This window comes from Cynocephalus volans, chromosome X, assembly GCF_027409185.1.
Source record: "Cynocephalus volans isolate mCynVol1 chromosome X, mCynVol1.pri, whole genome shotgun sequence".
Classification (NCBI taxonomy): domain Eukaryota; kingdom Metazoa; phylum Chordata; class Mammalia; order Dermoptera; family Cynocephalidae; genus Cynocephalus; species Cynocephalus volans.
This window is the reverse complement of record NC_084478.1, coordinates 175,118,801-175,134,381: the sequence shown is the minus strand read 5'-3', so window position 1 is coordinate 175,134,381 and position 15,581 is coordinate 175,118,801. Positions and strand designations below refer to the sequence as shown.

Here is a 15,581-nt window from a genome sequence, read left to right as displayed (position 1 = left end):
GCTTTATTTTTCTTCATAGACTGACAATATATTATATTGATTTAGATGTTTGTGCTTGTTTTCTACCCCCACCAGGACATCAGCTCCACGAGGACAGAGTCTTAGCTTTGTTCACCGCTACATCACCAGTTTCTAGAACAGAGCCTGGCACCTTTGTAGAATGTTGAATGGCTCTTCTTGTATCAACGGCAAGAGGGCTGCCCACACGAGAAACATTTCTGCATCCTCTGCAAAACTGCCTGAGCTAGCACTGTCCACTGTTCTCCAGTGTTCCTTACATGTGACCTAAATCTTACTAGAACTCAGTACTAGAACAAAATTTTGTTTTTGCTGAACTCATGTTTTTCACTAGCTGGATTTGCCTTCATTGTCAGGAAGCTCAAAGCACAATTCCATGCTCAGTGTTTTCCTTAAGCCCTTTTCCTGGTGTGGAGATGGGATATAAATAAGTAAGAAGATTCTGTTGGCACAGCTTAAGACCCTATTTTTAACCACAGACTGCATTTATCCTATGAAATGTTTCCCAAACTTGAACGTGCCTGCGAATTACCGGGGAGCTGGTTAAAATGCAGAATCTGATTCAGTAGGTCAGGGGCGGGGCGTGAGATGCTGCAGTCCTAACAAGCTCCCAGGTGATGCCTATGCGGCTGGGCCCTGCAGCACACTTTAAGTAGCAGAGTCTAAGAAACTTGCCCCCTTGATTCAGCAGAATTTCTCTCTCCTCCTTGGCAAAATACGGCCAAAGGCTCCAAATCTGGAATGGACACCAGAAGCACCCAGGGAGCTGGTTAGACCTATACATAGCCGCCCCCTGCCCCACCCTCACTCCGTCCCCACTGCGATCCCGACGAAAGGGGATAGGAATCCGCCCAGAAAACTCCCCGGTTGCTCCTGCGGCAGGTGGCCTTGCAGCAAATTTTGAAAATGCTCTCTTCAAGCTTTTCCCAAAGGTAAATTCCTGGGGACAGCTGTTGTCACCAGTGGTAACACCTGCTTTGTTCAGGACTTTAGCGGGGGACCATCCCGTTGTTTCGAGCCCAGCACCAGCAAGGGTCCCATCTCTTCTCTCCGGCTGCGACAACCGCGCCGGGTCAGCCCCGGCGGGCTCGGGGCTCAGACCCCCACCTCTCGGCCCTGCGCCTCCCAGCCACATCGCCGCCTCCGCCGCAAGCCCGCAAGGCGGGGGCCGGGCCGCTCATGCGCAGAGCGACCCCCGGGCCCACGGGGCGGGGTCCCCGCGAACCCCCCGCCCGCCTTACCTCTCTGGACCAAGGTAGCCAAGGAGAAAGCCAGGCAGACGAGGAAGGCCGAGCGCCAGGCCACCATGGCTGGGAGCAGGTAGCGCGAGATCGCCCGAGGGGGAGGTGGCGGAGGAGCAGGAGGACGAGCCCGGCCGCCACTGCAGGGCCCCGCCCAGAGCTGGCGCGCGCGGCGCGGCCCCGGGAAGGCGGAGGAAGGGCGCGCACGAGCGCCGGCGCCTGGGGGCGCCCCGGCTGGGGCCAAGCCAGGGGGCGGAGCGAGGCTGCAGCCGGGGGGCGGGGCCGCAGCCGGGGGGCGGGCTGGGCTGGGCTGGGTCGAGAGCCAGGGCGCCACTCGCAGACCCCTTCGCACTCGGGTCCTCGGGCCCTGAGCAACGAGTCGCCAGTGGCCCGGGAGCGGGAGGTGGCAGCGGCGAGGGTGTGCGGCGACTGCCACCGGCGCGCCCGACTCCTCCTGGCCGGGAGCGGGACCCGAGGCGGCGCACACGCCAGCTGCGCTCTGCCAGGCGGTGACCTTGGACGGGGCTCTAACCCTGCTGACCTCGGTGTTCTCTCGGTGAAAGTCTGTTCCCTAGGGGCCCCTCCAGCCGCGGCTCCGGACGGAGCACCGACGTCGCTTTTGCCCCACTCGCCGTTCCCTGCAGGAAGCTGTAGAGGAACCCTGTCTGGAGACGACAGAAAAGGGCCATTTTCAGGCTGGCCGCGGTTGGCAAACAGCGGCACGCCCGAGGGGACGGGGACGAGGCCGGAGGCGCTGGGGCGGGGGAGAGGGAGTGTGGGGGACGGCCCGGAGCCGGAGTCTGGCGGGCTTGGGAGACTTGGGGGTAGGGGCAGGGTCAGCTCTCCCGCAGCTTGATGAATGCGCTGAAAGTGCAAGTTCACATCTGCAGAGTCCGTTTGAAAAACGTGCTGGATGGTCGGCAGCCGCGCTGCAGTCTCTTCCCATGAGCCCCGCAAACGGAGTCCATCTCCAGGACCCGGAGAAATCAGATTCCGACACTGCCCCGAACAGCAGAATGCCCGCTGCGGCCTTTGACGTGACCGCTCCCCAGAAGAGCCCCAGCTGCAACCAGCTTTCCAGGACAAAGAGAGGGCGCCGCTGCTCTCTGGAGTGGCGGAGCGGCGGCGTCGAGCCCGTCCCTGCCATTATGCGGCACAAGCTGCCCTGGCCACATCCTCCTTAGAGGGCAGCTACTATCACCTCCCCCCAGGTCCTTTGGGCAGCATTCCTGTGCCCCTCACCTGGCCCGCTACCCCCTGTGCCACAGTGGGGGCTATGGTCTCCCTGAGATTGAGCCGAAATCTTTCCTGTGTGGCTTCCATCCACTGCTTTGAATCCTAAACACATTAGGAATGGATCTTCTGATTTTCGGGGCACTTACTGGCCGGAGAATTAACAGAAGTAGCTGGTAGTTATTAAACACATACTATATACAGTCGTCCCTCAGGATCCGTAGAGGATTGGTTCCAGGATGACCCCCCCAAAACCAACATCTGTGGATGCTCGAGTTCGTGATATAAAATGGCATAGTATTTACATATAACTCACGCACATCCTCCTATATATTTTAACTCGTCTCTGGATTAGTTATAATAACTAATACAATGTAAATGCTATGTAAATAGTTATACTGTATTGTTTTTTATTACTATTGTTTTTTATTATTGTATTGCTATTTTGTATTGGGTTTTTTTCCCAAATACTTTCTATTCACAATTGGTTGTCTGCAGATGCAGAACCCACGGATAGAGAGGGCTGACTGCACATGGCGTATTCCAGGCACTTTACCCTCACAACAACCCATGTATCACCTCACTAATTAATGAGGGAAGAGGACAAAAATGGAGATTCCTGGAGGCTGGGGAGTTACCTGGGTCCAATCCCATAGTGTCAAAGGGGGCAGGGGATCACTGAGAACCCCAGCTAGTGAATGGCTAAGAACATGTCTTTAGAGCCAGACCAGGTACAAATCCTGGCTGGACCCTAGAAGGTGATGCTAAGTATCAAGTGAGACAGTGGAAAGCGGGCACCTGGAACACAGTGAGACATGGGGGGATGTTACTTGTTAATATTCTTTTTTTTTTTTTTTTTTTGGTGACCGGTAAGGGGATCGTAACCCTTGGCTTGGTGTCGTCCGCACCACGCTCAGCCAGTGAGTGCACCGGCCATCCCTATATAGGATCCAAACCCGCGGCCTCTGCGCTCCCAGCGCTGCACTCTCCGGAGTGAACCATGGGGTCAGCCCTACTTGTTAATATTCTTAATATTCTAACAGCTAAAGAAACATTGGCTACTGTGAGGTTGGGAGGTTACTGTGTATTCCAGGCTGGGGACATGCTCCCAACTTTTCCACGAAGTCAGGGTGCCCTGAGCCATTCCGTCTCCCTGTCTGGCCTCAGTGGTACCGTCTGTACCAGGAAGGCACTAGATTTCATGCTCTTTAGGAGCCCTTCAGGCTCTGATGGGTGAACCCTGGCAAACCCACACTTGTCTACGCTGAGGAGGTGAGGAAGGGCAGCTTCTAAGTTGAAGCCATCTCAGTCAACATGCAGTAGACACAGTCACACACAACTGGAACTCGAACTGGTGAATGTGCAGTGGCGACACCTAAAGCCCGCCAGCAAAACCCCAGCCCCGGTGTGATGTGTGCTAAGACTATCTTGTAGTTCACACATGATAGTCCGCGGGCCAAATCCAGCCCACCCACCTGTTTGTACAGCCTTGGAGCTAAGAGCAGTTCTTGCATTTTTAAGTAGTTGAAAAAAAAATCAAAAGAGCATTTGTGATGTGGGAAAGTTACACAAAATTCATACTTCAGGGTCCATGAACTTTATGGGAATACAGCCATACCCATTTGTTTCTGTATTTCCTATGACTTGTTTTTGTGCTACCACAGCAGAATAGAGTAGTTGTGACAGAGACCATGGGGCAAATAAAGCCTAAAATATTTACTCTCCAGGCCTTTACAGAAAAAGTTTGCTGACCACCATTCTAGCAGATTGAACCATGGCAGGGATGAATAGTAACAGGTGATGGTGCAGGACCTAAGTGTGCTCTTCTAGAACACAGGATGAGCACAGAAGATGACGTGCTCTGACACAGGAATAAGAATCAAGAGGGAAGGACAATGTTTACCAGGTGCCAAAGGACACCACTGAAAGAAAAAAAAAAAAAATAAAGATCGCTAATCAAAGTATTGCAAATGGCCAAGATCAGTTATTCTTCCAGATACCTCTCTTTTCGTAAAAGGACTCATCTGGGGCCTGGTTTGTATCTCAGTCTCTTGGAAGTTATGTTAATTTGAGTCTGAGAGGGCTGGTGATCCTTCCAGTCTGAGGACCTGCTCAGAACCTAATGAGCCTCTCAGTCAGGTAGCTGCTACCCTGCTGAATTGCATTTGAACATGGACTTGATTTACATACAGGAAATTCTACACTTAGAAACCGTGATCTGTGCTCCCTGCCCCCCTCACACACACAGACACGCGCACACACATATATACATACTCCCCACCGCCAACGCACATGGGTGCTGGGACAATTCCTGGCCAAGGCTGCCTTCCCACCCTCTTGCTACACCTAGCCCCTCCCTGCACTTCCCATATCCTGAAAATTGCCACCAATTGGAAAACCATTTGGCCTGACAAGCTCCTCTCCTAAAATGCCCTCCTTTCCCCAGCACTGGCCCAGTCAAAGAAGTGTGGCATGGAAAAATGGCTACCAGGCTATCCTGGGAGTACAAGAGAGGCACAGAGAGGGCTGAGAAGGCTTATGCTAATCTGAGTTAAGTAGGCTTCTGAGAGCCAGCCTCGTATGCCACCACTCCCCAACTTTCTGTCCCCCATCCTCGTTACACACCATATCTATGAGATGTGTTCTAAATTCCAAAGCAGTTACCTGTGGTCTCAGAGTCCCTCAGCAGCCTGCCAGAATAAATGAAGTCCCATTGGTATCACTAGTGCAGAGTTCCTGTTCTTACTCCCAACTGCCGCAAACCCCCTTCTTGCAAAAAGTCGCCACCTTCAATTTTTCTGTGAGTCCTCCAAGGGCTTCCTACCCGCCTCACCAATGGCTAAAATTAGCTGCACCCGGTGGCATCTGTCCACCAGGGTTCTGGAATGGTCTTGCCACCGCCCCCACTGCTGCTGAAGATGCCCATCAGGAGAGCACCACTGCCCACGTTGTCACCTGGTACCCAAAGCTGCTCAGCTGGTGCTCAGGGCTTCAGCCGCCCTTCCACCTGCTTCCTCTAGCCTCCCACAGCCTTGGGCCCTAATCCCTTTAACTGAACCAGCTTGAGGGCCCTATCTGGGCAGGGAGTGGGAAAGGGACAGAACAACCTCCTTTCTTACCCCACTCCCCACCGTGTGGGCCAATTAGGAGACAAAGACTCACCGAATATCAATGGGAATGCAAACAGCTCTGGCTGGCTGTGGGAAGGGGGCGCACCATGCTCTAAGACAACTTCCCCAAATGCCTGACTTCACACTCAAGTCTTCACCAGTCCCAGGCGAAATACGAAAACTGAGGTTGTTGTGGCAAGATTTCCCCCATAAAGCTAGAGTACTGACCTTTATTCTGAAATCATGAACTTTTTTTGGTATACAAAAGTCCTTTATTTCATGAAAAGATGGTAGTGTTGTGTTTAATGTGCTTACTTTGCAAAATGAGAAGTTGGCAACCTTACCCGACTGTACATTTAAAAAAAGAAAGAAGAGAAATTGACTGGTCGGTGAAATTCACAAGTCTGGGAACTACTGACTATACCAGCAATATTCAGCCCACCCAGAGTCCTGATACATAGGAATTTTTGGAACACGTCCCGTATGTAAACAGAAGCACTGAAAATGGATTCTAAAACAACGTTCCCTCATGTTTTTTGAGTTGTAAGCAAATTACCCCTCAATCTCTTCCGCTTCTCCACAGCGTTCTTTTTTTCTCTTCTCATGGATTTTGTAGTATGGCGAGGTCAAGCAGGGCCATGAATGCCATGCTAATGAGCAAAGATCTGATCCTGAACACAGAGGGAGGCCCTGGAAGCGTTTTCAGCATTAAGTAGCAGCAACAGGGAAAGTGGGCCACAGGAGTGCTGCTGGCATCATCTAGGGGGAGAAGCTGAGGGTCGTGGGGCTAGAAAGAAGGGTCTGGATTCTGGGTGTGGATGTGGTGGGGGTTGCAGTGGCCATGGAAAGGAGGGACTGGGCGTGTAGGCCTGGCTTTGTTCTCAGGGCAGAAGAGAAAAGGCAGTCCAAGGGACTCGGGTGGTGCCCTGTGGGGGGGAGACTAATGACAGGCAGATAAAACTCCATGGAGCACAGGGCACTGTGGGAACATGGAAGAGCAGCCCCTTCCCAGTGGAATGGTCAGGGTAGAGCTGGCTTAGAGGAAAAGTACTAGTTTACGGGACAGATGGGAGGCTGTTCCGACGGAAATGAGACAGAGCATGACATATAGAACGTGAATTGGCTTGAATCAGGTCATGCAGGGCTTGTAGACCAGGTGAAGTCTGGACTCTACCCAAAGGCAACTGTGAACCCTCAAAATCAGATTGGCAGATCATGGACCCATTTCTCCAAGGAGCCTCAGGACTCTTGTATAAGAACCCAGAAAATGGTGCTCTAGCTGACAAGAGCCATTAAAGAGTGAAAAGCTGGGGAAAGTGGAGGAGAGCTTGGGGTCGGGAGTGGCGTGGGGGCTCCCGCTCTGCCCAGTGTGATCGGCCAGGTGCAGCAGCTTCACAGACAGCCGGGCTGGCGCCCATGCCTTGCATTTCTGCAGAGCCTCCTCCCCAAATCACCGCTGCCTTACATGCAGCAGAACTGCTGACCCTAGGAAGGGACCTTTTGACTGGAGCATTTTGTAATATAATGCAACAAATTCCCACAAGGTATGAATCATCTCACCCTTTTTGATTCTGGTTAGGATTCCCATTTGGAGTTTGAAGGGTTTTCTTAACAAACCAAGGGCCACATAATGGTGAGGATGGATAATGGCAATGATGGCCGTGGTGACAACAATCTCAAAGGAAAAAAAGAGGGTGCAAAAGGCCAGTGGGTCACGACTTCTTTTCAAAGCTCATTATCATGAGGAGTCCTCTTTGGAAATCTACATGCAGAACACTCAGTCGTCTTCAGGAAGCCTCCGTGCCAAGTCAGGCAGGGCAAAACCTTATGCCTGCATGTTTTCTTAATGCAAAGACTGTTCTATAAATTTCTAGTGCTCCATCAAGTTAATATGGAATTTGCATAAGCACTTGGCAAGAAAATAAGTCTTGTCTCTGTAATATTTCTAAGGTAGCATTTTCTACTCTGAATCCTGACCTCTGTAGGAACAGGACTTAACATTTGCCTCCCAAATGTGGAGTAGGGCCTCATTTAACTTACCCAGGGAAGTCTCCCTGAGGCACTTGGGAGACTAAAACCAGAGAAACCAACATTTGATGTCTACATTAAGCCTTTTCATGTAATAGAAGCAGCCCAAGAAACCTCCCAGAAAAAGTTACAGAACACAAATGTGGAATACAGCATCCGATTAATAGCAATAACATTTTGTTCAAATATGACTTTTTCAGAGGCATTGCAATGTCCAAAACAGAACTGACCACCTCCTTCCCAGAAATCACTCTGCTTCCCTCCCAAGTATTCCCTCATCTTAGTAGACGGCACCATCAATTTCCCAGTTGCTGGGGTTGCAAACCTAAGAAGCAGCCTTGACCCCTCTCCTGGTCTTACCCACGCCGTTCCTGAGAACTCTGCCTGCTGCATGGTCTCGGATGCCTGCGCTCATCCCTGCCCCGAATAATTGCACTGCTGCCTCTTCCAACCCGTTCTTTATCCAGCAGCCAGAGAGAGCCTCTTAAAAAGTAAGCCAGATCGTGTTGTTTGTTCCCTTGCTTAAAACCTTCCAATCTGTTGTCAAAGCCCTCCATCTCACCCACAGCAAATCCACATTCCCGTCCTGGACCTGCAAAGCCCTACATGACCGAATCTTGCCCCTGCCTTCCAGTCCAATTCATCTGCTCATTCCTCACTGCCAGCTGCCCTTCTACCCATGCCACACCCCACCTGCTCCCCAGCCCCAGCATTCCACCTGTCTGGAATGACTTTCCTTCCTTTCTTCACCTGGCTGGCTCCAGTTTAGCCATCAGGCCATTCTAGAACATACTGTTCCCTCCCAGCCCAGGAAGAGTTAGGGGTTCATCTTTTCTTCTGCCATAGACCCAGCACTCGACTCTATCTTAACCCAGCTTTGAATCCAGCTTTGAGCTCAACTTGCTTTGAAATTTGCTGTCTCCTCCCTCTGGTCCCTTGTTTCTGAACCTTAGTGGCATGATAGAATAATCTGGGAAGTTTTTTTTTTTTTTAATTAAAAAAATGTTTTTTTAGATTTTACTCATTATTATTATCAGCATATTCATCATTACAATTTTTTTAGATTTTACTTTATTTTTTATTTTTATTAAGATATTTATCAAGGTAAAATGCACGTAACATGAGATTAATTAACCCTTTTAAATGTGTACAATTCAGTGGCATTTAGTACATTCACAATGTCACACAACCATCAGCTGTATCTAGCTCCAGAACGTTTTCATCACCCCAAAAAGAAACCATGTACCTATTAAGCAGTCTCTCCTATCTACCCCTCTCCCAGCACCTGGCAACCACTAATCTGCTTTCTGTCTCTATGGATTTGCCTATTCTGGATACTTCATATAAATGGAATCACACGATGTGTGGCCTTTTGTGTCTGGTTTCTTTCACTTAGCATCATGTTTGTGAGGCTCATCTATGTTCTACCATGTATCAGAATTTTATTTCTTTTTATGGCTGAATAATACTGAGTTGTATAATATATCACATTCTGTTATCTGTTCATCAGTAAATGGGCATTTGGGTTCTTTCCAATTAGGGGTTGTTGTGAATAATGCTCCTACAAGATTTTGGGGGACATGTGTTTTCATTTCTTTTGGATATATGCATGAATTTCTGGGTATCAGAGAAGCTTTTATGATTACCCCTGTTTTTTAATGTACTTGGCCTGGGGTGGGACAAGGCATTTGTGTTTGTGTAAAGACTGAGACCACAGCTGGACAAACTAAGGCCAATGGGCCAAGTCCTGCCGACTGCTTGTTTTCACGTGGCCCGCAAGCTAGGAATGGTTGAGAAAAATAAAAAGAAGAATATTTTATGACACGTAAAAACGATGTGACATTCAAATTCCAGTGTCCATAAAGTTTACTGACACACAGACACACCCAATCATTTATGTATTGTCCATAACTGCTTTGTGCTGCCAGGTCAGAGTGGAGTAGCTGCAACAGAGACTGTATGGTCCACAGAGCCGAATACTGTCATGTGTCGCTTAACAACGGGGATAAGTTCATTAGGTGATTTTGCATCATTAGGTGATTTCGTTGTTGTGTGAACATTATAGAGTGTACTTACACAACCTAGATGGTGTAGCTTAGTACACACCCAGGCTATGTGGTATAGCCACCGTCCTATATGCAATCTGTCATTGACTACATGCAGTCTGTTATTGACTGACTCTATGTAGTCTGTCATTGACTGGAACGTCATTATGTGGTTCATGACTATATTTACAGTCTGGTCCTTTACAGAAAGAGTTTGCTGTTCCCAGCCTTTGTCCATTCTCAATCCTCTCATTACTTGATATTTCAGCAGCGGTGGGCACGATTGATGACTCTCTACTGCCTGAAACACCTTCTTTACTTGGCTGCTGGAAACCACTCTCTCCTAGGAGCTCCAAGCTCCTCTCTGGATCTTGGGGAAGCCTCAGTGGGGGTGGATCTGTGGCGCCCAGTAGTCAGGTGCTGGGGCACTTGCATTTCCTCATGCAGATGTCAGTGATGCGGCGGGGGAGAGGGCGTGTTAAGAGATCACTTCCTGGCTTTGGGCAGGTCACTGTCCTTCTCTGGTCTTTGTTTTTCGTGTCTGTAACATGAGTCGGTTGAACAAGACTATCTCTGAAGTCCCTTAGAGTTCCAAGCACTCTGATGATCACAATATCAGGCACTACCATCTGTATTACCTGGTCAAGTTCTCCCAGCAGCACAAGGATAAGGAAGCCATTTCTATTATTATCACAATTTTACAGATGACACAACAAATCTTCAGAGAGGGAAAGTGACTTTAGCCAGTTCACCCAATAAATCAATGGCCAACCCAGGGTTCAAACTCGTGTCCAGCCCACCCCACTCTCTCTGCTAAGACACATGTGTTAAGTGCCTGCTGACAAGGCCTCAGAGAACTTGTGGGGCTGGGGAGGACACACTGGCAGGTGGTGGCTGGGTGTGCTTTGTATTGTGGATGTTGGCAGCTGTGAGTGTGACCCGACATGAGAATAATAACAATTTCTTAAGAAGCCTTGGGCAACGTACTTAATGCTGCATTAAGCACTTGACAAATTTCACGTTTAATACTTTCAACATACTGTGAGGGGATATATTAGTTTTTTGTGGCTGCCATAACAAATTACCACAAATTTGGAGACTTGAAACAGCAGCAATTGATTCTCTCCCAGTTCTGGAGACCAGATGTCCAAAACCAAGGGGTCAGCAGGGCCATGCTCTTTCTAAAGGCTCTAGGGGAGAATTCCTTCTTGCCTCTTCCCCCTTTTGGCAGCTGTCAGGCAGTCCTTGGCATTCCTCTTCTTGTAGATGCAACACTCCAATCTCTGCCTCTGTCTTTACATGGCCTTCTTATAAGGACACCAGGGGTTGCATTTATGGTTCATGCTAAATTCAGTGTGATCTCAGTTCGAGACCCTCAGCTTAACTGCATCTGCAAAGACTATTTTGGAATAAGTTCACATTCTGAGGTTCCTGGTAAACATGAATTTGGGAGGACACTATTCAACCCACTACAGGGGTAATATTCCCAGTCTACAGATGAGGCCCACTCCTATGCCATGAGACCAGTTGCTCCCTTAGATAGTTCTTTAGTGACTTTGGAACCAATGCCTGGTACTGGATCATTTCAACCCCTTACTTCTCATAAGACAGAAAAAAAAGTAAACACAAAAAACCCACATGACCCTTAACTTGCACTGTTTACAAAATTTAATTCAAAATGTATCAAAGACCTAAACTTAAGAGCTAAAACTATAAAACTCTCAGAAGAAAACATTGGGGAAAATCTTCATGACACTGGATTTAGCAACGACTTCATGAATATGACATTAAAAAAGCACAGACAACAAAATAAAAGAATAGATAAATCAGACTTCATCAAAATCAAAGGATACTATCAACAGAGTTAAAAGGCAACAAACTCCAGAATGTGAGAAAATATTTGCAAATGACATTTCTGACAACTGATTAATATAAAGAACTCCTATAACACAATAACATAAAACACCCCAATTAAATAATGGACAATGTACTTAGACATTTCTCCAAAGAAGATATACAAATGGCCAACATGCATATGAAAAGATACTCAACATGAGTAGCCATTAAGAAAATGCAAGTCAAAACCACAACAAGATACCACTTCAAACCTATTAGGATGGCTATAATAAAAAAGAAATATAAAATAGCAAGTGTTGGTGAAGATGTGAAGAAATTGGAACCTTCTTACACTGCTGGTGGGAATGTAAAATGGTGCATCCACTATGAAAAATAGTTTGGGAGTGGCCCAACAAGTTAAAACTGTAGATTTACCATATGTCGCAGCAACTCCACTCCTAGGTATTTACCCAAGAGAATTGAAAGCACATGACCACACAAAGATGTGAACACAAATGTTCACAGCACCTTTATTCATAACAGCCAAAGTGGAAACAACTCAAATGTCCATCAGTTGATGAATAAACCAAATGTGGTTTATCTACACAATGGAATACCATTAGGCAGTAAAAAGGAATGAAGTCCTGATCCATGCTACAACATGGATAAACTTTGAAAACATGATGTTAAGTAAAAGAAGCCAGAGACAAAAGGTCACATATTGTATGATTCTATTTATATGAAATGTGCAGAATGGGCAAATCCATAGAGACAGAAAGTAGAGTAGTGGTTGCCAAGGGTTGGGGTAGGGAGTGTTGGAAGGTGACGGCAAAGAGGGGCAGGGTTTCTTTTAGGAGCGATGAAAATGTTCTGGAATTAGATAATGGTCACACAATCTTGTAAATATGCTAAAAACCATTGAATTGTATACTTTAAAAGGGCGAATTATATGGTATATGAATTATATATTGATAAAGTTGTTATAAAAAGAAATAAACCAATGGCAAATGTTCATTGAGCTCCATCCCAGACCAGACACTGAGCAAGTGTTTTACAGGCATTAAAGCCCCAGTTCTCATTAAAACCTTAAGAGATAGAGTTGTAGACGGAAACTTTGTGTTCCCCCTGCATTGGGATATGATGGTATTAGGAGGTAGGGTTTTGGGAGGTAACTAGGTCATGAGTATTAACGCCCTTATAAGAAGAGAAGAGACACCAGAGGTCTCTCTTTCTGCCATGTGAGGACACAGCAAGAAGGTGGCCATCTGTAAGCCAGGAAGAGAGCCCTCACCAATAACCAGATCTGCCAGCATCTTGATCTTGAACTTCCCAGCATCCTGTGAGAAATAGATCTCTGTTGTTTAAGCCACCCGATCAAGGGTAATTTGTTATAGCAGCCTGAGGTGACTAAGACAGGTAGATACTACTTTTATATCCATTTTACAGCTGAAGAAACTGAGGCACCATAAAGTAGCTTGCTCAAGGTCACTAAGTCTGTAAGTGGCAGCACCAGGAAGTAAACCCAAGGGGCCTGGCTTGCAAACTCCTGCACTTAACTGCCTTTTGGGTAGATAAATGTGTGCTACGGTGTTCACAGTCAGAAAAGGGAGAATTGGTTCCTTATTAGCACTGCTTCTGCAGAAGGATTCAAGGGATCCCCTTATCCCCAACAGTTGTGTCCTGGGGAGTCCTGGCAGAAGGTGTCTAAGGAGCTAGTGGCCAGGTCTCTACTATATCTCTAGCTAGGCAAAGCCTCCCAGATCCTTTTTAGAAAGGCCAGATCAGTGGGAAGGGAGTCTTCTGACCTCAACTAGAGGACCTTTACAGGCTGGGCTTCTGCTGCCCTCTGTCCTGCCTTGGCCCTGAAATTAGGGTTGCTGGACCAAGCCAAGTCAGCAGGGATGCTTATGGTCCTGGAGCTCCATTCAGGAGGGTTGGGAGAGCCAGGGATAGCAGGCTTGGCCTTTAGCTTTCCTAATGCCAGGGCAGGGCCTCTGCCTCTATACATGCCTGACCATGCATCATGGACCTGAGGCACAGGAAAGGGGCTCCTGAAGCCAGCACTCGGGACTGCTATTGCTTATTGCTAGTGGGAGACTAAAGTCATAGGGTCATTCAGTGTATAGAGGAAGGCATTTGGCCATAGAAGGAGAGAGCATGGAATCTGGAGCCAGCCAGTGTATGTAACCTTGGGCAAGTCACCTTGCCCCTCTGGACCTCAGTGTCCTGATTTACAAAACTGGCAAAATGATAACACTTACCTCTTAGGGCTCTTGTATAGAAGAAGCACATTAACACACATGGAAAGTGCATGGAACAGTGCCTGGCACACTGTAAGCTCTCAACAAGTGATAGCTTTTTCTTTTGTTTTGTTTTAGTTATTATTATTTTGGCTAAGTAGGTGGGAAGGGAAGAAGGCACAATAAGAGAAACATCTGGCCTATAGATGCTTCCTGAATTACAGCAGAAGGATGTGGACATCTTTTATTCCTATACCCTCTGAGGGGTTTGTTCTGCTCTAGAAGGAGGGAGGTGATGTCCTGCTGTCACCTGGTCAGCCCACCATGCCTGAATGTGTGCCCTGTTCTGGGGGCCAGTAGCCTGTCCTAGAGATCTTAATAAGCTAGACTTACTCCAGGAACCAGAGACCAGGATGTCAAATGGAACTCAGAATTTTCAGACAAGAAATAATCTTGGTGAGTGTTTAGGCAGGAGAAAAAGATCACTTTAAGGGGTAAAAGAGAGAGGGGTGGTGAGGGAGAATCCTGGAGGGAGCTCCTGGGGAATTTGATCTGTCGTGTGTGGTCTCAATATGTGGAAACAAGGATAAGGAGGACAAACTATGGGGTAATGGATTCTGGAATTTTCTAGGAGGGAAAGCAACCTCAAGATGGAGAAGCTGCCTCTGTAGAGAGTTCTCATTTCCCCAGATAGCCGTCCTGGCTGGATGACCTCTTGGGAATGCTTAGGCCTGGGTCTCCAGTCTCTCTTTGAGGTTCCTTCCAACCTGGGGACCTACGACTCACTCACCTCCCCTATCAGGTTTGAGCCAGGATAATAGCAAAAGGCTGGGTTACAAAATTGCTGGAGTAAAGCAAAAAGAGGGTTTGGCAGGTCTTTTGTTTCATCTAAGCCCAAATTTGAGACACTTCTTAGAGGCTCTGCCACGTGCCACCTGTGGCCGAACTGAACCATGCTCGGGTTTTTCTGCCCACCTTTCCACACTCGTCCTGTGATCTGGAGCTGAGAGAGTGAGGCTGTGGGAGAGCTTCTGGCAGGAGCGTTTAGTTGTCAACAGAAGGCGTCATGGTGTCTTTAGAAACAGGCTGAATGGGGAAAGTGCAACAAACATACTGAAACAATTCCTGGGATTCTACAGAGATCAAGGCCAGGGTCTAGCTGCTGAATTGGGGCTCAGCCTATCCTTTGCAGACAACACAATTTTAAAGTGCATTTCTCAAAGTACTCCTTCGTCTCTTGAAAATGAAATACTGCCATTAAAATGTAATCTATGCCTTTGCAGAGTTCCTCGTTCAGATCTGCTTTGAAAGTACATGGGAGGCTTTCTGAGCACAGCACAATAGAGCTTCGGCTCCTTCAGTGTCATCTGCTTCAGCCCCTGCATTTAGAGATGAAGAGACTGAAGCCCAAAGAGGGGGAGCACTTGGCCAAGGTCACGCAGTGAGACAGCGGCAACGTCCATCAAGCCTCCTGCCTTCACGTGGACTCAGCGCCACCGCAGAGTTATGGGCCGTGTGGCTTGGCTGCTCAGGAGATCTCCTGGGGGCCACTCCTGCTGCCCTGTTCTCCCTGCTCTTAACAGACATTTTACTTTGTTTTTGTTTGTTTGTTTGGTTTTTGGCAACTGGCCGGTGCGGAGATCTGAACCCTCGACCCTGGTGCTACAACACGGCACTCTAACTGGCCTTTTATTTTGTATCAGGTTCTTCTGCCAAGTCCAAATCAAGCAGGATGGTTTCTAACCAGCAGCAGGGTTTTCATGTGTAAATAAACCACAGGAGGGACCAGCCACTGCCCCAACAGATGAACAATTTGACTCTTTCCAGTGG

The 15,581-nt window shown here is 48.0% G+C and overlaps 1 protein-coding gene across 2 annotated transcripts in view; it reads right to left on the bottom strand.

The window, feature by feature from the left end:
- CD99L2 (CD99 molecule like 2) overlaps window positions 1-1,463 on the bottom strand; it is a 95,749-nt gene extending 94,286 nt beyond the window's left edge. Inside the window, exon 1 of one of the 2 annotated variants that reach the window (XM_063083998.1) lies at window positions 1,260-1,463. In XM_063083998.1, coding sequence (XP_062940068.1) covers window positions 1,260-1,326 — 67 coding nt within the window. In that variant the 5' untranslated portion in view covers window positions 1,327-1,463. The remainder of the gene's footprint in view (window positions 1-1,259) is intronic. The other variant, XM_063083996.1, reaches the window with a different exon arrangement.
- Between the last annotated feature and the right edge of the window lie 14,118 nt (window positions 1,464-15,581).